This window comes from Anabrus simplex, chromosome 4 (genome assembly GCF_040414725.1).
Source record: "Anabrus simplex isolate iqAnaSimp1 chromosome 4, ASM4041472v1, whole genome shotgun sequence".
Classification (NCBI taxonomy): Eukaryota; Metazoa; Arthropoda; class Insecta; order Orthoptera; family Tettigoniidae; genus Anabrus; species Anabrus simplex.
In genome coordinates, this window is record NC_090268.1 from 227,396,268 (window position 1) to 227,420,621 (window position 24,354).

At 38.2% G+C, this 24,354-nt stretch overlaps 1 protein-coding gene across 2 annotated transcripts in view; it reads right to left on the reverse strand.

Annotated features, from left to right (window-relative positions):
- Positions 1 to 1,778: 1,778 nt before the first annotated feature.
- Positions 1,779 to 24,354, reverse strand: part of LOC136871798 (FAD-dependent oxidoreductase domain-containing protein 1) — an 89,773-nt gene continuing 67,197 nt past the window's right edge. For both annotated transcript variants that reach the window (XM_067145396.2, XM_067145397.2), the window contains exons 6-9: positions 11,507 to 11,593; positions 11,250 to 11,403; positions 7,172 to 7,286; positions 1,779 to 4,704 (exon numbers count right to left, since the gene is read on the reverse strand). In XM_067145396.2, coding sequence (XP_067001497.2) covers positions 4,565 to 4,704; positions 7,172 to 7,286; positions 11,250 to 11,403; positions 11,507 to 11,593 — 496 coding nt within the window. In that variant the 3' untranslated portion in view covers positions 1,779 to 4,564. The remainder of the gene's footprint in view (positions 4,705 to 7,171; positions 7,287 to 11,249; positions 11,404 to 11,506; positions 11,594 to 24,354) is intronic.

Below are 24,354 nucleotides of genomic sequence, written 5' to 3' on the forward strand. Positions count from 1 at the left end.
GATTTCAAAAATGGCTAAGACCTTAAAGTGGTGTGATCAGCTGTTCCTTTTAAAATAAACTATTGTTGTTTTCGTTCGGTGTGATTACCACACTGTAGCAATAAGTAATCTAGTGTATCAATATGTTTCCTTAAAATTTACAATTAATATATTTGTTGAGGTGGTTACAGTTTATAATTTACATGGGAAGGTGCAATCAGCTGTTGGGTAGAGAATTGTTCTTGACAGTAAGAGCTTGCTGGCCGCTGCGAGCGCTGGCGTCGTTCCGCCTGTCAACAGGATGCCATTACATCACTAACAAGCTTCCCGACTGTGTATTTTTTTTTTTTTAAATTTTCAAAATCTTCCTCCACTTGGAGGCTGCCAAAGACAAAGAATACACAAACAATTTCATTCAAAAATAAAATAAGTAAATCATGTCTCAATCTGGCAAGTATAGGTGGTGTCTGAATATCAAAAGGGAACCCCCGAGTGCTTTCAGCCCCCAGTCGATGAACTCCTTTGGTACTGATGTTAAAGGTCTTCATCAGTTCTATCGTCTTCTTAGGGATTGTCCCTCTCGCACCGATAATGAGACCCCTCACTTCTATGTCGTCCAGTTTGTATTTGTTCTTATAGTATGGCACTGTAGGCTGGTAGATAGAATTCTTTTCTTGGTCCAGTTCGTCTGGTTGGTCGGAGTGTGTTTCGAAACTTACTGTGGGGTCTAATATATATCTTTTCTTCACTTCAACTGCGATCATATTAATCCTTCTCGTGCTGCCACTTACTCCAATGCCAGGGACTTCCTCATGCACTTGATATCCTTTCTCACGGAGCGTCTGTGCTATGGCTGACCTGATGTTGGGACGTCTAGTGTCGAAGAGTTTCACCGAAGGCACAGGAACCCAAGACGTTAGGTAATGTTTCAGTCTCACTACATCTTCTGCAGCGGTTACCATCAAGGGACCTTCCTGGTACAGCTCTTACAGGTGCAAAGTTACATGCCATTTTCAGCGCATCTCTCCACGTGGTAAGGCAGTGCACTTGTTAAGTTTATAACCCCAACATGCTACTTTCATGTCTATAAACCAGGATATTTTCAGGAACAACTTAAAAGAAAAGATCAGACTCATCTGCATTGTAAACTTGAGACAGAATAAGACCCTTGGATTTAATTAGATCCTTTGTTTTCTGAGAGGTTCAACTTGATCCATATCTGCATTTCAGCTGTTCACCACTCGTTTTTCTGTTACTGATACTATGGTATCTATGAAAATGCCAAAGCCATCCATACCTTGCCCGGAATGCTGTTTCTGTATGTTTTGCTAACTTATCTGCAGCTGCCCTTAACTCAGTACTATGACACCAATGGACTACTGTTGAAGAAATCTCTTGTATACAGCTTCCCTAAAGGTCCTTTCTATAGCCTGACTTCACATGTTTCTGCCCCTCACTGTGAAACTGCTCTTTGAGCTTGTATCAATACTTTAAGTGAAAACTGAATAAGTTTTTCTTTATTTTCACAAATGTCTGATACAATTTGTTTCTTTATACCCCATAGAGTTCACATACACATGTAACTGACACACCACTTTTCAGTTTTTCAATCAATTCAAGTTTCTAAATTATGTTTAGTGTGACACATTGTCTCCTCCTCCAGCTATACCAAAATATTTCTTTACAAGTTTATGTAAAACAATATCCATGAAACACATGCTCAAGAATTGCAAATCTTACAGTAGCATACAGACCACAAACAATCCTGAAGATGAACCGAGATTGAAGATGCACGTGGAAGCATAAAGGAGAAAAACTTCAAGACTCTAATATTCTGTTCTCTACATCATCCTACCTGCTGCTACTATCATCCACCTCTTTCAATTACAAATTAAATGGTAAGCATGTTGTGACAGTAAACATTGTACAGAATGTAAATCACACATTTAGAGCTTCATTTGGACATTAAAAAAGAAAAGAAAAAGACACAAAATTTGTCTGGTAAATCTTATGTCCATAGAACTGAAGTTGGTTACACAAAGGGTTTACTGTAATTAGTAACCAAGATATTGTTCCTAATTTGGGAACTTATCACTTCAGCTACATAAAATCATAACATTAATTGTTAAAGTAAAAACAAAAAACAAACAAACTTTGGAACATGATATCTTGCAAAATTAAAGAAAAGTTATTCCTGTACCCAAAAGTTCATTTTTACATTATTGTTTGTGTCTGTCCCACTACACCAGCCAGGTGTAGTGTTTACAGTGCACTACGTCTTCCAGTATGGGCCAGAATAAATTTATTTCTTTCATTGACCTGTCTCAGTCTCATCCTTGACTTTGATAATATGAAAGTGACCGAGGAATGAGCGATGCTGGTAATACCATTTCTTATGCAGCCAGTCCCTATTATGATTAGTGTGAAAATATCGCTCATAGGGTTGGTTGGTGCATACATTTCAGTGGGGTTGGCAGACTGATAGGTAATAGTAACTTCTGGCTCAGTGAGGAAAGCAACGGGGAAGCTACCTCACTCCTCATTTTCCTAGTATGCCTCTTCAGTGACGCCTAGGCTCTCCATGACAGCTGTTGGCAGAGCTGTGGAAGATCAAACCAGCCTTTGGGCTGAATAACCAACATACTACTAACAGGACTGGGTCAGCGAAAGGAGTTATATCTGAAGGTTTTAGGCAACAATTTTATTCAGTCTATTTAAGTCAATTAATTTAAGTCAATTATTTTCGTAACACATTTCTTCACAAACATGATCTTGTAATATAATTTACAATTCTATAGTGTAAATAATACATACAAGGTGTGTCTAAAAAGTACGGTGAATGGAACAATATTGCAATGGTATCACTGAGTGCATGTCTGCCCCCTAGAGCAATAGTTAGTGTAATTAGCTGCCGTCCTCGGGGGCCCAGGTTCGATTCCCATTACTGCCAGAAATTTAAGACTGGCAGGAGGGCTGGCATGTGGTTGAAAGGGTACATGCAGCTCACCTCCATTGGGGGTGTGCCTGAAAAGAGCTGCATCACCTCGGGATGAGGACACGAGTTTTTTTTTACTGCGTGCATGCACATGTAAGTGGAGGGACATCTTGAGAAGCACCATTTAGCATTGAACACAAAGAGCTGAAGCAGGTTAATCTGCTGCGGGCAGTCGGATGTAGTGCTTCTGAAAACTCGTGTCATAGGGCATTGGAGCAACATGTATGTTTTGTTATAAACTGGGAAAAATGGCGACTCAAGACACATGTGATGTTGGTGCAAGTGTATGGAACAGAAGCTGTAAGCAACGATTGGTTCAAACACTTTCAGAATGGACTGGAAATGATGTGCCACGTCTGTTCTGCTCACTGCTTCTGTTCTGTACTCTTGTACCAACATCTCGTTCATCTCCATCACCGTTTTTACTAACTTGCAACAACACTTGATGTTTATGCGTAGCTCCATTGCACTATGACACGAGTCTTCACACACACTACCTTTGACTGGCCGCAGCACAGCTTCAACTCCATGTCTTCAATGCTACGTGGCACTTCTCCAAATGTCTCCCCATTCACATGCGCATGCACGCAGTGTTACACACGTTCCCATTTCGATATCTGTCAATTCACCGTACTTTATAGACACACCTTGTATTTACAAAAGTAGGAACATTAAAATTCTTTGTAAATAAGTTACACTGTTCGCATCAAAACATGATCTATGAAAGAGGAAATCCCATAGGTAGGTTACACTTTAAAAAATCTTCTAATCTCGAACTGTAAAGTTCAAGATGAGAACCATGACCTCCTACGTTTTTGAACATTGTAAATTCAGGTCGCTTCCATTCCTTCCAAGAAACTTGGAAAAGTTAAAACATTTTTAGGAGAAAGACATCTGAACAAAAACTGTGACAAAAAGTAATAATGTGGACATCCCAAATGTATTAATGAAGATATTGTTTCTACTAAAAAATCAGTAAAATGTCACTGTTAATACTGGTAAAGTTGACATTTTTCATTTTCTTTAATAAGCTAAGGAAGCAGGGGGCAAACAGCTTCTCACAGGTTTGAGGGAGAAAAGACCACCTGGTCTTAATAGATGTATGTATGCTATCAACTACATATGTCCTCATCTTGTAAGTTTCTTCTCTCCATCCATTTCCTTAAAAGGTATCACTCATTCATTCATACAAATGTGCTTTTAGTGGGCGATTTTTTTTTTCTTTCTTTTCGTTGCACCGATGCAGATAGGTCTAATGGTGACATGGGATAGGAAAAGGCTGTAGGTGGGAAGGAAGCAGCCGTTGCCTGAATTAAGATACAGGCCCAGCATTTGCCTGGTGTGAAAATGGGGAACCATGGAAAATCATCTTCAGGGCTGCCAAAAGTGGGGTTCAAACCCACTACCTCACGAGTGAAAGCTCACAGCTGGATGCCCCTAACTGCACGGCTAACTCGCTCGGTTTCAGTGGATAAATACAATATTGAGTGAAACTGTTAATCAAAAACTATTGATCATCATCATCAGAAAAACTGAGAGCCCAATTTTATAGAATTTCCTCATATTGCACAATTTTTAGCTCTTTCTGTATTACCAAATATTTTGTTCTAACATTCGTTCATTTGTTATTAATCTATCAAAACCTAGTCGAGTTAAATCAATAGTCTCAAAGCCACCATCTAAAATCATCTCCATCACAGCACGTCCTACTGCAGGAGATTGTTGGAATCCTGAAAAGGGAAATGATGATGTCCATATTAATATTAAAATCAAACAGACTAAAATGCATAATTGTACTTCAAAAATTCTTCAAAATCAAACAATGAACATGGCGGTCATTCCTCAATGACACAGTAACTTGTGCTTCAGATGGTAATATTTCTAATTAAAGAGCAAATATACTTGAGCCAGTAATAAACAATTAAATAACTATAAATGTATTAATGGAAATAGTAAATTTAAGAAACTGACAAGGACCTGTAAGAAAGCAGCAAATCAAACATATTACATTTAGTCTCATGCTCTAGATGGAATCAAAATAAATGTTGGAACTCCTTTTCTGCATGTTGCTGAGCTCAAACAAAAATTTCAAACTTGCATGATGAATGATTAACACGAACTATAAATTCAAGAAGCTTTTTTTATTTTTTTCTAATAATAATGTAGCCAGGGTTCTCCTACAATATTGTCCAACTCTGTACTGTAATGGTTAGCTCTATTAGCTGCCAGCCTTAGATGCTTGGATTCAATTCCTGGTAATGCCAGAAATTTATGACTGATAGGAGGGCTGGTATATGGTTAAAAAGGCACATGCAGCTCACCTCCATTGGGGGTGGGGTGCCTGAAAAGCGCTGCACCACATCAGAATATGGACACAAATTTATATAAAAAATCCATAACAATTTTCAGCAGGCAATGTCTATTGACAATGTTTCACTGAAAAATGATTTGTACGAAAAAATTCTACAGAAATACTACAATCAACATCAGCATGTAATACTGATCTCTTTTTTTTTCATTTCAAATTCTTTCTAAAGATTAATTTTCTACACACTTTAACTGAAAACCCAGAGCAGTTGTTTAGGTGCATGCTTTCTGGACCTTTGGTTGTGGGATCTCAACCCAATGTAGTCAACTGGGATGTAGGAGTGTATAAATTGAAGAGGCCTGAGTAAGTAAATTTACTGGCACACTGAATAATTCCTATCTAGGGTAAAATTAAGGCACAATGCCATTTCTTGACTTATACACGTTGAAGAGATGTTTAAACCAATAAAAATAAATTCAAGGCTGAGATAAAAGCCTTGAGCCACCCACCATTTGAAAGAGTAAGGTCTCCTTCAGACAGACAGTCACAAAATTAATGATTTTTGTTTTTCAGTGTAAAATTTATCTTCTGTATTTTTATTTATAACATAAAGTTCAAAGGTTATGCGTGAATGGAACAAGAAATGCCAACCAACTATCAAGATCGGTAGAAATATTAAACTCAACTGCCTTGCTTTTGCGGACGATTTAGCATTACTTGCAAATACAATAGAAGAGGCTAAATTTCAAATTGAACAACTAGAAATTATAGCTAAAAAAATGGGATTACAAATTTCATTTAAAAAAACAGAAATGATGCCAACTTTTAAAGTTGATTTACCAGTTATTCAGCTGAACAGTAATAAAGAGATTAAAATTGTTCAGAAATTCAAATATCTTGGGGAAATAATAACATGGAACACAAATGAAAAAGAAGCAATAGAACACAGAACAACTAAATTTAAACAAGCACAAAGACTTACCTGGCCAACCTATAAAAAAAAATCTCTTTCGATAAACGCTAAGCTGAAACACTATAATTCCATAGTTAAACCAGAGGCAACCTATGCTAGTGAAACTTTATTCAAATTAAATGTAAAATCTACAACAGACAAATTACAGAAAACTGACAGAAGAATTCTTAGAACAATTATTAATAAAAAACACCAAGTTGATATACAATAGAGATTGTTGCCTAACAACATTGCCTATCGTGAATGTGAATCAATAATATCTACAATGAGTAAAAGAAGAATTTCCTTTTTCTGTCACATATCAAGATTAGCAGACACCAGGATATTGAAACAACTATTCGATTACTTTTTGAAGAATAAAATCAATAATAATTGGTTCAAAGAAGTTCAGGACGATTTGGAAGAATTGGGTATAACTCGGCAACAAATCAAAGACAGAAAAGAGAAGAGGATTTTGAAGAACAAAAGCATAAGTCTCAAACTAAAAGCAGTTGAACGGAAACAATATACTATATCGGACACACAAAGGGCTTCCAGGTCGGAGAGGATGAAAAAGTTCTGGGAGAAGAAGAAGAAGAAATTAACTCAAATGTATTGATTTCAGTGCTCCAATGTGGGCGTAAAATATGTAAATAAATAATAAATAAATAATAAAGTTCAAGAGTTTACAAAATACTGGTATGCTACCTCATTGTCTTAATGGATGGTTTCTCACATGCAGGCATAGTCTTAAAACCCAGTGACTACTGAGAGTAATGGAGTATTAGAATGAAAAAGAAATTATATTTACAAAACAGAGCGACACTGTGGTCAAAACAGAACAAAGCAGAAGCATGTTGAAGCAATGCCAGTTATGGCTTGAAGCTTTATCACAACCACTTAGGCTAATCAGCTATTAACATTATTACAAACTTACCATGACCACTGAAGCCTGTGGCAATGTATAAATTATGATAGTAAGGATGTGGACCAACAATTCCATTTTGATCAAATGTGTTATACTCATAATAGCCACTCCATGCAGACCTCACCTGGAAAGAGAGATTAATAACATAGTAATTGGAGATGAAATTATTACAGATAATTATCTATGAGATACAAATAGAGGGGGTTAACAATGATATAGAATAACAGTTTATTTTCAAACTTCAAACTTGGTTTTGCAAAGGAAGCAACTCTTTTAATAGACAAAGTGGATATGTGGGTACTAACTCTGTTAAGTCTTGTTCTATAAGACTGATAGGAGGACTGGTATATGGTTAAAAAGGCACATGCAGCTCACCCCCAAATTTATATATTTTTTTATCCATAAGAATTTTCAGCAGGCAATGTCTATTGACAATGTTTCCCTGAAAAATGATTCGTACAAAAAAATTCTACAGAAATGCTACAATCAACATCAGCATGTAACACTGATCTCTCCTTCCTCCATTTCAAATTCTTTCTGAAGATGAATTTTCTACACAGAGCAGTTATTTAGGTGCATGCTTTCTGGACCTTTGGTTGTGGGATCTCAACCCTGTGTAGTCAACTTTACAGAAACTTAAGCTTTACTCAGACACATTTATTTACACACTAAAACCATTCAAATGAAATTATATACTAGTGTATAAAAGTTAAGCATAAGTTACGAGTAAGCAGGGCAACAGGAAATAGACAGCAAGTTGCACGACATATGCACCTACCAACCTTACGTGTTCGCTCTGTATAGGAAAGGAGTGTTCCCTGCTTTGACTAGCGACATAACCGCAAGGTAAACACAGCCAGTGCCTGCACCCCATATTACCTCAGTCATGTTTGCCCTGTTATAGTGTGCAGAACAACGCCACTTGGATCCCATTTTGCAAGGGTAGAATACTCGGCCGCCTGGAAGCAGGCCAGACACAGATCGAAGTCGTCGTATCCTTGAATGTGCCACAAAGTGTCATTTCCAGGCTTTGGAGATAATTTCAAGACACAGGAGATGTTAGTCGTAGGCCAGTACCAGGTCGACCAAGGGTAACCACTCCACAGCAGGACCGATGTCTGGCCTTAACCGCCCGACGAAATCGGAGTGCACCTGCAAGACAATTGTCAGCGGAGCTTGCAGTCATCTCAGGGGTTGCTGTTTCCCGGCAGATTGTGTACCGGAGGCTCAGAACAGCAGGGCTGTTTGCCCGACGTCCAGCTGTGTTCAGCAATCCATCTGACATTCCTATCAGGCAGTATGGCCCCGTTTAGTGATTATGCTTAACATTTGGACACTAGTGTAATTTGATATACTAATCAGTTACACCTGGAAAATACCAAGGTGTGAGTGTGACTCATCCTCATCAAGACTAACGGGACTATAGAGCGTTCCAACCTTAAATTGCAGTACAGCAGTAATTGGATAATTCCGTCTCTTTCCTTCTCCCATGTTTTGCGGGTAGCGCTGTCCTACTCTAATGCAGCGGGTTTGCCAAATATCCGTAAATCAGAGTGTTATCGGTTAAAATGGGTGAATATCGTGTTATGTACAGAATTTCAAGGCACATTTTATGCCGTTAACAAAAAAATGTAAAAAAATAATTTAATGTAAAAATGGTAATATAATGGAAAGTTTCGCCAAATGCAAAATCTTCATTGCATAGAACTTATCATGTCATAACTCCTATTTTATATTCATTATTTTCCTAATTTTTTCACTGCTGGTAAAGAAACATTTCAGCTCGATGTAGATAAGTTTATTTTTAAATTTAAATGATAACAAAATGCAGTATATGCGTTTATTTTCAGTCATGTTCAGGGAATTTTTATGTGCAGGCACGAAAAAGTCAGTCGCTGGCCAGCGTCTTTCCTATTGAATTTGCGTGGGGGGTCAAAGCGAGGCAAATGGTCTTCAGATATGGACGTTATTTTTAAAATAATCCCGAAGTTCTTATCTTGCTTAGTTCTTAATTTGTGACAGGAAGAATATCTCCCAAACATGCGCTTTTAACATTTCCAGACAGTCGCATGCAGTGCAGTGCCCACTGTGCGTCAGTAGTAAGTATAATAGTGATTAAATACATATCAGTGACATATGTACAATTCTTGAGGGAAAGTGTATTTCGTTTGTGTGGTTCGTGAGTTCGTGCTCGTGCGTGGGGATCTAACTGCAAAGAAAAAGCGCAGAAGGATCATGGCGTGGTTAAAGCAAAGCAAACGGTCTTAGAATATGGAAGTTATTTTTAAATCATACCTCGAGTCCTTATCTCGTTATCTCTTAATTTATGACAGTGAGAACGTCTCGTTTGTTTACGTTTCACAAGTGACTCAGCTGGCTGAGCTTTTAAATATACTGACAGCCGTGTGCAGTGGTGTTCATTTAATCAGTATTATAAGATTAATTAAATAAAGATCAGTGATATATATATCAATAATATTTTATGGCGTGTGGCCTCCGAAGTGGCCGAGTGCAGGTCTTTGGAGTTGACGCCGCATAGGCGACCTTCGCGTCTATAAGAATGGGGCCCTACCTGTGATGAATTCTAATTCTGAAGACGGCACACACACCCAGCCCCCGAGCCATTGGAATTAACTAACAAAGGTTAAAATCCCCGACCCGGCTGGGAATCGAACCCGGGGCCCTCTGGAGCAAAGGCCAGCACGCTAACCATTTAGCCATGGAGCCGGACATGATCAGTGATAAATGTATAGTTCTTGAGGACAAGTGGATTGTGTTTGTTGTGTTTGTGTAGTCTGTGTAGTTGTCAGTTCGTGCTCGTGCGGGGTGTTCTTAGTTCGAAGAAAAAGTGCAGAAGGATGTACAATGGATCGTCAAATTAAAAAGAAACGTTCCGTAGGTAAGGGGAAAAGAACGCAATATTATAACAAGTATCCTGGATTATTTTTAAGCAGCGCAGTCAGTGAAACAGCTAAAGCTACAGGTTGTTCCGAAAGAACAATCTATGCTATAAGGAAGGAACACACACATGGTCCTTTGCGAACTCCCGCAAAAAAAAGAGAAGGACGGCAGAAAAATGCAAGGAAAATAAAATATGATGAAATTATGCGAAGTGGAGTGCGTCGGGTCATTCACTCTCTCTTATTTGCTAACATACCACCGACATTGAATGTGATTTTGAGTCGGGTAAATGGAGAAGATTCTTTGCCACGATTTTCCAAAACTACGTTGTATCGCTTCTTGCATGATATAGGCTTCAGTTATTTAAGTCGGGGTAATAAAGCAGCTTTCATTGAAACCGATGAAATTATTAATTGGAGGCACAGATATCTCAGGGAGATAAAACGTTTGAGGGCACAAATAAAGCTATAATTTACACAGATGAATCGTGGGTAAATATTGGGCAGACAGTGACAAAAGAATGGAAGGATATGACAGTGAAAAGTGCACGCCAGGCGCCATTGAAGGGGTGAGTTCGGGACTTAGGCCACCGAAAAGCCGAGGACCGTGATTTGCCTTAGTCTACGCGGGTAATGAACATGGCTTTATTCCCAATGCTGAACTAACATTTCTATGCCATAAAAATATAAGACAATTGAGCAAATTACGTGAACGAAGTAAAGAAAAAGAAAAATGAGGTTTATGGAAAGCAGACGAATTACAGGACGATGTCGGTGATGAAAAGTTTTTAATACAACTTTCTTCATCGTCCGGATCATCCTCAAGTTCATCTCCCGAACCCGGTTCATCCAAAGCGGGAACATCAGGCCTTGCAGAAATGATAGAAGATGTACGTCCAATGTCTGAGAGCAACGCCAGTGCCTACAAATATTAATTTATGAATGAAGGAACTTAAAATTACAAAATTACAAAGGAAAAATATGGAACTGTGACGCCCTGTTTGAGTCACACTCGAGCGTGATCTCCACGAGTCGATTTCGCAACAGCGCGCTCCATCTGCGCTGTACTGCAATTTAAGGTTGGAACACTTTATAGAATAAGATTTTGTTCATCTTTACTGGATGGGACAGACACATACAGTCTAGTAATACAAGTCTAAAAGCGAAACACTCAGGTATTTTGTTACCTTGATAGATTCAAAAGCAGGCACTCTTGAAGCCAGAACTGGCCAAATATTTTTATCAAAGAAATCATAGTCTACATCTAGATTTTCCACACTTGGTTCTTCTTCAGGTTTTGGACATCTCCCGGCAATGTAACGGCCTCCAAGACCTTCTCGCCTAAGGAATATCACCAATAACAAAAGAAGAGAATATTACAGTCTTGTCTCAAGTAAACGCTACAATGTGATCACATTCACAATATTCAGTAAAATATCAATACCTGCACCAAATTCCTGTAGAATCTATTACAAAAGGCATGTTCAGTCCTGGACCATCTGGACAATGAAAACAGTAAACATAACGTTTCCTGAAAAAATAAGAATATTACTTAAGGAACTGCAAATAACATGAGGAAAAGGCTGCTATTTAAAGTATTGGCAACTTCCATTCTCTTAGTCAGCAAATAACTTAATGTTTGATTCATTATGGTGTAAGGACTATGGATGTGAGTGGGAATTAAGGAAGATGAGGGAAGAGATAGCAAGTTTGAGGGAGATAATTAGGCTTGTAATGGAGGACAGCAATGAAGATAGGTCTCTCTCAATCAGTTCAAGGATATGGTAAGTTGGCAAGAAGGAGGGGGGAGAAAAGGGAGAAGTTGTGGAAGACAGGTGATGTTTTAAGGGGAAGGAAAATGAGGGATAATGGGGGTTACGAAGCGCAAACATATCTACGAAATATCTCTGTCATATCTGTCGCAAATGGAACATAAGAACTGCTTTTAGACAAATAAAGTCTAAAATCTGCGGTAAATTGAGAAATAGTACGAAATATTTTACTCGCAGTGAATAATATGGATACATAATTTACTACCTTACAACTATCTTTTTGCAGCGCTTCTGTATGCGTTTTGTTTGTCTAACACTTTCATGTGTGATGTCTTTGCTCACTGAAGTTGTTTGAATTAATTAGGTGTCATTTTATTCATGTTGCTCATTCGTTTTGTGCTCTAACTCATTCATTAAATGATATATTTATTGGTCCAGGGATTTTGCTGTTTGAACTGCTCGCGCTAGTCATATGGACAAAGATAATGAGAATTCACAGACATAGCACTCCCAATCATCGGTGCTAGCCCTGGACCTCAAGAAAGAAACAAACGATGGCACGAGCAGCAAAATACATTATAAGGGAGTCCCGACTACAGCCCGTAAGTAGGTATACATATTTCTCTAGTAACGACAGTATTTCTTACTTTACTGCAGATTTTTCACTTCATTTGTGTAAAAGCAATATTATTATGTTCCATTTGGGACAAACATTACAGTTTTCACTTTACCATGGTGAAAAACTGAGTGTATCCTCTTTATTCAATACATCATATATTCCAACCAACCAGCCAACATTATGAAACGACAATCAAGAATTGAGAAGATATTGAGAATGCTGCTGTTAAAAAGCTTTAAATTTCATAGGTGTTTCTCCTTGCCACAGGCTTTTCGCCTGCTCATTATGTCAGGCTTGGTTTCTGAAACTTTTTCGTTCCCGCTCCCCTCCTAGCCAATTCGATGTGATGGGTTTCTACAGAGATAGATTTTCTGCCTGAATTTTCAACAGTGATCTCATCCTATTTTGTATTGTTACAAAACCAATATTTTGTAAACTAAGAGGTCCGCAACCTCACTATGTGCACTTATTGTTCACTTCCATCTGTATAATTTGTTCTCATTTCTTTTCTTCTTAGGTTAACACAGTTTTTAGTTTCAATTATGTTTTTGCATTAACCCCTATTTCACTGAATTCTGTTGCAGCGAGTTGTTTTTTACTCCACATGATGATGTTATAGCTATTATGTTAATGTGCATATGTATATCTATACAATTTTCTGTAATGTACATGACAATGATGGGAGTTAACGATGACTCTCTTCGCAACAATGACTTCTGCGAGACAACGCAGCAGTGTAGTTCATAGTGCAATTACCAGATGTCAGGTACAGAGGGGGGTACAAGTTAGTGCGCGCGCTCAGTGCTCAGTGTTGATACAGAGTTGAGTGAATATGGTTGTTACACCACAACAACGCGCTCAGCGTGTCGTATGGTATACCAAATTTTCGAGTGTAGTGGAGACCCAGAGAGCTTTCAGACGTCAGTACAACTTTAGGCATGTCCCATCACATCGGGACATTGTTAAATAGTACAACATGTTTTTGGAAAATGGATTGCAGATGCCTCACACAGGTGGAAGGCGGCGTGATAGCAACAACAATGATGTGTGAGCGGCAGGAAGGCGACGATCAATGGTTAAAATGATGGATGTTCACGGACGAAGCCACATTCCACGTGAGTGGCCGAGTCAACACGCATAACTGCATCATTTGAGGAACAGAAAATCCACATGTCTCATACGAACTCGAAAGAGCCAGCCCTAAAGTGAATGTGTGGTGCGCTGTGACCTCTGAGAAAGTCTACGGACCATTCTTTTTTGCAGAAGAGACTGTTTGCGCCGACAATTACCTTGACATGACGTGGCGCAACGTGGATTCCAGGTATTGTTTGTGCCGCACGCGCGATGGTGGACATGTTGAGTGTTAATGTGCTGTGACACAAACTCCAGACTCTCCTTAACATGTATGTACCGTTAATAAGCAATAAATGTGCATAGTTTCTTGTGTATAGCATTTTACTTTTCTGACATCCCAAACGGATGACCCTGTATATTGTGCTAATTTAGTTTCTGTCTAGGCTCTCTTTTGTTTTTTCATTTGTTCTTTCATTATGTTTTTTGGCATATTTTAGCTTATATTATGTAAACTATTTCACTCCCCTTTTTTCACTGAAGATGGCTCAAACGAGCCGAAACATGTTTGAATTTGATTACTCCATCTAATAATGGAATATATAATGTATTGAATAAGGAGGATACACTCATGTTTTCACCATTGTAAAGTGAAAACCATCAATATGGAATGATTCTAATATCTTGTAATAAATATTACAGTGACATTTCATAGATATGTTTGCGATACATAACCGGCTAAGGTTTTCCACAGGGGATAGGCCCAGGAGAGGAATCGATATGAGTCACTGCAAGCAGATCAGCAGAAGGAAGATGGAGATCAGGCAAGGGGTAAGGCAAGAGGAAGGCGAACGGTAGGAAAGGGAAACATAGAGTAGAGGATAGGAAGAGGGAGGCAGAGCAGGGTAGTGAGAGGGAGGGAACAGAGAATGAAGTAGGTTCTGCAGGCATTAGGGAAGTTAACCCATTCTGGTCTGGGCCTGAATATTCCTAACAAAGTTTCTGGACTAGGCATTTTTAAGGGTTTAAAAAAATATTATATCTCTGTACCTAAAGGAGATATTTGCACGATTCTTTTTTCTTTGTGCTTGTTTGAGCATCTAGTAATGAAAAATATTGTTTGTTTCACATCAGCTAGCACTTTATTGTGTGATATTAAGGTTCGTTAACAATGACAAAGCAATGAAATATTTTAAATTGAAAAATGTGTTAAATATTAATAATAATTAACTTGTTGTATTTCAGAAGATGGAAATCTGAAATACGAAGGATAATGGATATTCTTACCGAAATAATGATATACAAAAATTCAGGCATATATTACACAGACACACATACAAAAAAAAAAAAAAAAGGGGGGGTTGATCTGCAAACCTCAACAATATGTGCGAGGTGTGAAATAACTGGAAGTTATTTGTTTTTTATTTATGTATTTTTTTATTTTTATTTTTTAATCTAGGGTAATTTATGGTAAAGTTTTGGTAAATTTCATTCCTGCTCATTGGCAACACTTGAACCAGGGTAGAGTTTATGTAGGAGTTAGGTAAAGGCAGATGTTGAGGAAAATAGAGACCGAGCTCGATAGCTGCAGTCGCTTAAGTGCGGCCAGTATCCAGTATTCGGGAGATAGTAGGTTCGAACCCCACTATCGGCAGCCCTGAAAATGGTTTTCCGTGGTTTCCCATTTTCACACCAGGCAAATGCCGGGGCTGTACCTTAATTAAGGCCACGGCCGATTCCTTCCCACTCCTAGCCCTTCCCTATCCCATCGTCGCCATAAGACCTATCTGTGTCGGTGCGACGTAAAGCAACTAGCAAAAAAAGGAAAATAGAAAGGAAGGAGAAGATGGTAATTTTCCAGATTGGTACAAATAACATAAGGCAAGCAGGAATTGATACTAATATAGAGGGATGTGTAGGATCTGGTTACAGCAGCATGGAAGAAGTTTTAGGAAGCAGAGATTGTTATCTATGGGATACTGACTGGACGGTGACTGGAGATTTAAATGAGACTGTGGAATAAGTATGTAGAAAACTGGGACTGAGATATGTAGATCATAATGGGTGGGTAGGAGATAGGGTTCTAAGTTCAGATGGCCTTCACGTGAATCACAATGGAACATATAAGTTAGGGGGTTTGTTTAGAAGAGTTACAGGGAGGTACATTCAGCGGAATGGGGTGGATAGGGAGCAATGATGACAGTATAGGAAGGATAAGTCAAGAAGGGATGACATACATTTTTTTTTTACAAGTTGCTTTGCATCGCACCGACACAGATAGGTCTTACGGCGACGTTGGGACAGGGAAGGGCTAGGAGTGGGAAGGAAGCAGCTGTGGACCTAATTAAGGCACAGCCCCAGCATTTGCCTGGTGTGAAAATGGGAAACCACGGAAAACTATCTTCAGGGCTGCCGACAGTGGGGATCGAACCCACTATCTCCCGAATACTGGACACTGGCCGCACTTAAGCGACTGCAGCTATCGAGCTCGGTGACATAAAATTGTTAGTGTTAAACTGTAGATTGTGAAGAAAGGAATAGGCTTAAGTACAGTGGAAGTCCGGTACAGCGAGTAAGGAATACAACGAGAACCCCGTTATACTGACAATATTTTGCTGTACCTTCAAAATTCCTATATTAAACTGTGTATTATCCCTTGGTTACAGCGAGATCCATATCACTGACACATCCGTTATTACAAGCTATTAAGCGTGCACGATTTTTTCAGTTACCGATATTTATGCACCCCAGCGATTATGTTGCATGCAATCAATTATCTTCGGTATAGTTTCCTCCCTATGTCCACTAGCGAGTTCTCTCATCAACATTCGAAGGCGATGTCGGAGTTGATTAGTAATGCCCGTCGACTATTGTTCCGTAAAGAAAAACTGAAAGAGAACATATTTTCATAATAAATGCGTAAATAACGTGTCCGTTTACAGTTCTTAACTCATTAAAAATAAAGGCTGACTAAACGATTGCTTAATTTTAATGCTAAGTACAGCAATTAAGTAGAAATGGGATACACCTCGAGATATGGCAGAGTGCATAATTGATTTCAGAGGTTAGTTAATATTTTCCCGCATCTGGTTAAATTACGGAAAGGTTATTATGAAAAATTTAGACCGAGAAGGTTATTTCTCTACTGGCGCTTGAAGTATATTTTCATCATATGTACAGTATGGTTAAGTTAGGATAGGTGATGCTGTTGAATAAGGAAATTGAAACCTTTGCTACAAAATGCGAGCGATCATCTTTGGTACGGTATGGTTTTCTCACACCAGGCGAATTGGCCGTGCAGTTAGGGGCGCGCAGCTGTGAGCTTGCATCTGGAAAATAGCGAGTTTGAATCCCATGTGGGCAGCCCTGAAGGTGGTTTTCCATGGTTTCCCACTTTCACACCAGGCAAATACTGGGCCTGTACCTTAATTAAGGCCACGGCTGCTTCCTTCCCACTCCTAGCCCTTTCCTATCCTATCATTGCCATGAGACCTGTCTGTGTCAGTGCGACGTAAAGCCACTAGCAAAAAAAAGTTTTCTCGCTATGTGCATTTGCGAGCTCTCTTGTCGACATTCAAAGGCGATGGTGGAGTTGATTAGTAATACCCAACGACTACTGTTCTCTAAAGAACATTAAAAATGAAAGAGGATAATTTTTTGTAATAAATGCGTAAATAACGTGGCCGATAGCAGACGTTAACTCGTTAAAATAACGACTGAAGTAAATGATCTCTTCATTTTAATGCTATATACTGAAATTATAAGCAGTATTTCATACCAATTGTAACGTACAGACTAGAAACGCTGGTAACTAATAAGAGACAAGATAGTAAGATCCAAGCAGTAGAAATGAAATTATTTTTAAGAATATTGGTTAAAAAGACAAGAAGAGATAGAATTCAAAATATTAAAATCAGAGAAGAGCTAAATATAGAACCGTTAGTACAGAACATACAGAAAGCAAGACTGAGAAGGTTCGGACATGTAAAAAGAATGGGAAAGGAACGGGTAGCAAGGAGGAAATTGGAAAGAGAAGTTTAGGGACAGAGACCAGTTGGAAGACCGAGAAGAAGGTGGACGGATCAGATCTGGAAGGACATTAGAAAAGCTGGATCGGATGTGGCAGAAGTAATGGAGCAGGAAAAGTGGAAGGACAGAAAGGAGTGGAGGAGGCTAGTTAACCACACTCGGGCGACTGGAGTGGGACACTGATGATGATGTGATACCGCACAATGTTTTTTCCTCAGAATCTCATGCGAAAAATCATGGGTTGTCTTGCATTCGCGGCCTAACAGTAATGAGTACAACTGGCAACTACCGCGGTAACCACGCTGCTTCTTTTCATCCTTGCATGCACGCACACACAAAATTCATTGGCAATAAACGACTTCCTCTTTGTTACTCATCACTAGCGGTGACAACTGGTTGTAGAGTGCCTGTGTGTAACGTCACATATTTACGTCACTGGATCTCGGGAAATAGTGAAGAGAGAGAGTGACATTCTATTAGCCTCTACAAAAACGTTTCTCAAACCTGCAGAATGCCATCAAAACATCCGAACCTTCGAATTATTAGAAAGCCCACGGCTATTCAGTGGCAGTTATGACATGTCTACTGTCATTTGCTTCCTAGCACGTTATTTTACTAATACATCCAACACTTGGTCACGTAAGATGAGCCATAATTCGACTTATTTCTCTTCAATTCTTCCTTTCATTCTTTTTATTTAATATTTTACATTCCTTAAATTTTGTTAATATTTCCTACATTTTTCTAATTTATTTTTCCTTTCTTTTATATCAGCATTGGACAAGATTTCACTCCATCATTTGAATACAAAGAATAAAAATCTTTTAACTTAATTCAAGTGCCTTTTCACTTTCATTTTTTAAAGTCATTAATCCCCATTGATACCTTCAATATTCTTACATTGTTTTCTTTATACACAGTTATATAGACTTTCCTTTCCACTGCAATAATATATTTGTTCAACTCATATTTTAATTAGGACATTACTTTGCATATATGCTCAATTCTACATCTCATCAATGTTATAAACGATTTAAAGTGTACACTTCTCAGTGATACGAAGAATACCAGAAGACTTCTTCTTCTCTACTACAACAACATTAACTCTTTCCAGTCTAGTAAGGTTTGACAATTCACTAAAAATCGAGAACGAGCTATGCACGCATTCTGGTGGTTACATAGTGTCTTCATGTATTAGTTACGAGAGTATTTAAGCAGATGGCAGTATTATATGTCTAAGTCAGAGAATTTACGATATTTTCGATCAACATGCATCAGTAGATGTTGTCACTCAGTGTGCTCTAAGACATGGCTTCTCGCGGCGAACATGTGCTCGATGAAAGTGATATTTTCGATATTTTATGATATACGTTTATGCGCATATGAACATATTATTGACATATGAATTCGAAACAACTTCTTACATTTCATTATGATTGGAGTTCGTTTTACGGCCTAGCGCATGTTCCCGCGTATGTCAAATTTGCGTGAATACGTAAGACGGTCAACAAATTAGTAAAGTTGTCTGTTTAGAAGACTGTATTTTCTCTTTCTCAGAAGACTTTTGTGGTAAATGGAACAATATTTTTACATTTGAATAACTTTTGACAAAATTTATCAATTAAAATAAAATGTCATAAGAGCTTCCATTCTCATTATTGTAATTATTACTATTGTTGAAAAATTATTATTTGTATATCGTACTCATTATTGTTGTTGTTTTGTAATTACAATGCACATTTTATATTAGCAAAATAGGGTAAATATAACAGTATTTCACAAAACTATACTTGCTTAGTTATCCGTCAGACCTTTTTTCCATTCGCAAAACATGGTATAATATATAAACAATTTTAAAATCTCAAGTGATAGTTGACATAATACAAACAGCGTTTTTCAAAACTAGATTCTCAAACAAGCACAAAGAAAAAAGAATCATGGAAATATCTCCTACAGGTACAGAGATATGTTTTAGATATCCTTAAAAATGCCCAGTCCAGAACGTTTGTTAGGGATATTAAGGCCCAGACTGGAATGGGTTAATGCATGTATGCCCAATTCCATACTTCATCAAGACTGTGAATTTTTGAATTGTATCTACGTTCTTGAATACTATGAAGAATACTAAAAGACTTCTTCTTCTCATATATTCCCACAGCTAAGTGAACAAAAGTGTTTTAAGGAAATTCTAAAAACAATTTTTTCACAGTGTCAAACTTCTATGGTTTAAGACCATCTTTAAAACAACTGTGTTTCTAATACATTGTTATACACGCGATATGGCTGAAGATGACCATTAAATAGGTCGAAACTAATCTCATTAAATGTTTATTTAACAAACACTATTTAATTTGTATTGAAAAGGTGGATTTAACTCGCTTATTTTAATTTGGTTTAATCAAAGATCAATACGGACCCATAAAATGAAATTCATTTCTCTAGTTTTATAGACAGCAAGAATATTTTCCTAATGGATCGCCGTATTGTAGAGACGCATGGAATAGGTATTGCGGGCAAATTTTTAACGGATACTCTTCGGTATTATGATGCCAATTTTAAGTTAATGGTCATTAAACCCGCGGAAATAAAAAATAATTGTGCAGCCGCAAAAAAATGCGGCATAATGAAAGCCATTGATATGATTGTGCAATGCACTTTTTGAGCCTGATTTAAATTTTTTGAAGGAAAAAGTGGGGTTCGTCTTGGATTCGGAGAAATACGTTACTGTAATATTTCAGAATGAAATTAAGCACTTCGAAAAATAACAAACAAGTAAATCGTAGTGTGGATATCATCTGCGGAAACGCAAGTTTTGAACAAACTGATTGCGGTTTCGTAGCGATAAGAATGTGTATTGGGGGGGGGGGGGGGTCCCCGACTTTTATACCAAAATTGGATATAACGACAATCCAATATAGCGAGTAAATTTTCCGCTCTTGTGAATTCTCGCTATAATGGATTTCTACTGTAATGTAATACATATATAAATTTACCAGATGTTGTAAAAGGAACTGAATCATGACTGAGAAGTGATATTATGGATGCAGAAATTTTCTCACAGCACTGGAGTGTTTATCATAGAGACAGGTTAGGAACGATAGGAGAGTGAGTATTCATACTGATGAATGAAGAATTTGGATGCTAAGAAAAAGTTAAGGATGAGAAACATGAAATTCTAGGTATAAGATTTATCTCTACAGACAACAGACCATTTGATGTTTTTTGGGTGTACAGACCTGTCAAGGCTGGTGCTGACACTTATGCAGAATTACTTGATAACATAAATGAGATAAATTTGATAATAAGATAATCAGCTATGTAGAGAATGGCACAGAAAGGAACAATACTGTAGCGGGTGTAGTAACAATAGGACTATTAGGCAATACCATATACCATAATGAAAAATGGTAAATAAAAACATAAACAGCCCTATGGGACGGGTTCAAAGCAATTGCTAAGGGTGTGAAAATAGGTATGTACATTTGAAAAGTGGTATGGAATGGTAACGGCCCATTATATTATAACATGGAAATAAAGAGATTAAGACGGAGGTGCAGATTAGAAAGAAAAAGAGTTAGGAATGGTTGCATGAGTAAGGAGACATTGAAGGAACTTGCTAGGAAATCAAATTTAGCAAAAACGTCAGCTAAGGTTAACATGATGGCAAACAATTGGCAACCATATGAATTTTAGGGAGCAATGGAAGGATATGTATACAGAGTGAACTTTAATAAAACCGACAAACTGCAGGGAAGATATGAAACTTAAAGGGGTCCACCTTTTCAATACAAAATTGTTATAGTTTATTACAACATATATTTACATTTGGAACTAGTTTCGACGCTGTTTGGCGTCATCTTCAGCCAAAATGTGGGAAATAGGCTAGCATGTAGACATTTATATACACAAGGCGTTATATTAAACAATACACATCTTGCAAGGAGATAAAAACAGGGACAAATATAGAAACAAATGAATCGTTGAGAAAGCAAAAGTTATACATATTAAAAATAACCTTAACCACACATCTTGTAGTGCGAAAATATTCGCCTTGAATGATTCCTGAATACAAAACGCACACGCACACATTTCTGAAGAGCCAGCAGGCAGGAAAAAGTAAAGTGAAACCTTAAGAGTTCTTCTGAGAAGAGTTCATCGTTTTCTTTATGTTCGGACTAACTAATGAATTCTCCCTTGAGTTCCTGATAAACATACACAACAGGAAAAACTCCTTCACTCTCAACAATAGCTATAAAGACCAACGGTAAATTGTATTTTAAATACTGTGCAGAGACGTGAAAGCATGATCTTGAACATGATATAACTTCTTCATTTAATCACCTTTGAAAGCCTCTCTCTATATTACGTAGCTTCATTAACACCACCCTTCTGTAGATGCACAAAATAATCTTGTAATCTTCACAGGTCCGGTATTCAGCTCGACGAGAATATAAAACTGGTATTAAGGAATTCGTTTTCTGAGAGTTTGGAGGTTGACTGTGCCAGTATTTGTGGTGTATTGTTGCAGCGTTACGTGTAGGGTGGGGGCAGGTTTCTATGATGTTTATTGCGGGACATAAGGCGGTAAAGCTATGGCGCGAGATGAAGAGGAGCAGGGCGTGTTGGATAGTTTAGGTCTGGGGAGCGGCCATTGTTGGATTAGGAGGGGAGAGGGAAGGAGCGGTAGGGGAGGAGGAGTGGAAGGAGGGGAAATATGGAGGGTGATGTGGTGAAAGTGTGTGGCGTGACAAAGTATTATGCATAATGTGAAAGACAGATCTGTTTTTCGGGATATTCATGTTTTTGAAAAATTCAATGAGAAAGTCGAATAGGATCTTTGGTTTCTCTGAGATATCATTTAAGTTTAGGTTGGGATTGAAATATTGGTCTAAGTGAATATAGAGGTTTTCAGTGACGTCTAGGAAAGAACCTTTGTTTAGAATATCTAATACTTCAAGATCTTGATTTATTTCAGTAAAGTTGTGCTTAAATTCTTTTATATGTAGGCCGACCGCGGAAAAACGGTTGTGTTTTATGGCATTGACATGTTCTGCATATCTGATTTTAAAGCTGCGTCCTGTTTGCCCTAGGTAAGAACTTTTGCAGTCTTGGCAAGAAAACCTATATACACCTGATTTAGAAAAAGGACTACTTTTATTTATTGATGAAGAGTTGTGTAGGATCTCTGTGCTTCTATTGTTAGTACGAAAGGCTATTTTAACGTTGTGTTTTTTAAGAACGTTAGTGACGTTGTAAATTTCTTTATTGAAGGTAAGTGTGGAAAACGTGGCAGTGCTAGTATTGTCTTTTATTAGGGTGGTTTTTGGGCCTTCACGTCTCTGCACAATATTTTAAATGAAATTTACCGTTGGTCTTTATAGCTATTGTTGAGAGTGAAGGAGAATTTCCTGTTATGTGTATTTATCATGACTCTTCTCAGAAGAACTCTTAAGGTTTCACTTTACTTTTTCCTGCCTGCTGGCTCTTCAGAAATGTGCGCACGTGCGTTTTGTATTCAGGAATCATTCAAGGCGAATATTTTCGCACTACAAGATGTGTGGTTAAGGTTATTTTTAATATGTATAACTTTTGCTTTCTCAACGATTCATTTGTTTCTATATTTGTCCCTGTTTTTATCTCCTTGCAAGATGTGTATTGTTTAATATAACGCCTTGTGTATATAAATATCTACATGCTAGCCTATTTCCCACATTTTGGCTGAAGATGACGCCAAACAGCGTCGAAACTAGTTCCAAATGTAAATATATGTTGTAATAAACTATAACAATTTTGTATTGAAAAGGTGGACCCTTTTAAGTTTCATATCTTCCATTCTCAGTTCAATACGGACAAAAATGAAATTCTTAGATTTAAACTGCAGGGACTTATTCCTGACTGGAAATGGAGGAAAAAAATGACCTATGAATATGTGTCCGGAAATGCATCGCTGCGTTGGTAGATGGCACTGATGAATGAAATTTTCTCTGACTACTTGCAGTATGTTTATTCTGTTGCAGATAGTGTGGCTGAAGCAGCGTACTGTTGGAAGCAGAATGGTCCGGTATTCATGTCGGGAACAAGCCAAGATGGTGTTTGTGAACAGCCAAACCAATGGAAATGGTTGGGAGGCAGCACGGCTATACCAAAGAAGTACCCTCACAGACACCAACCACATCACACAACGTTTCAAGCCATTTTGGGGGCGTTTGTATGATCATGGGTCCTTTCAGACATCCGAACGTGCAGGGAGGCGGCGGACTGTGCGTACACCAGATCTGGAAGAACAGGTTCTACAGGACATTGAGACGAACCCTACTACAAGCTCCAGGCAAGTGGACCGCCAACATGGTGTAAGCCAGACGATTATGTGTATCCTGCATGACAACTGCTATTATCCCTACCACCTGCAATGAGTGCAAGGATTATCAGCAGCGGATTTCCCTCTACAGGAAGGAATTTGTCGATGGGTTTTGCACCAGGCCATCACAGTTATGGGATTTCTGTTGTCGGTCCACTTTATCAATGAAGCAACCTTTACCAGAAATGGCATCATCAATCTGCATAATCGTCATCTGTGCGCTACAGAAAATCCATGGGGAATGGTTGAAGCATCTCACCAGCATCGGATCAGCATTAATGTTTGGGCAGGGATTCTTGGCACCACATACTTGGACCAGTTATTATTCCACAACGCCTCAACGGAGGAACGTACCTGGACTTCCTGCAGAATACTTTGCCTGGATTGCTTGAGAATGTGCCTTTGGCAATAAAACAGGTTATGTGGTTTCTACATGATGGAGC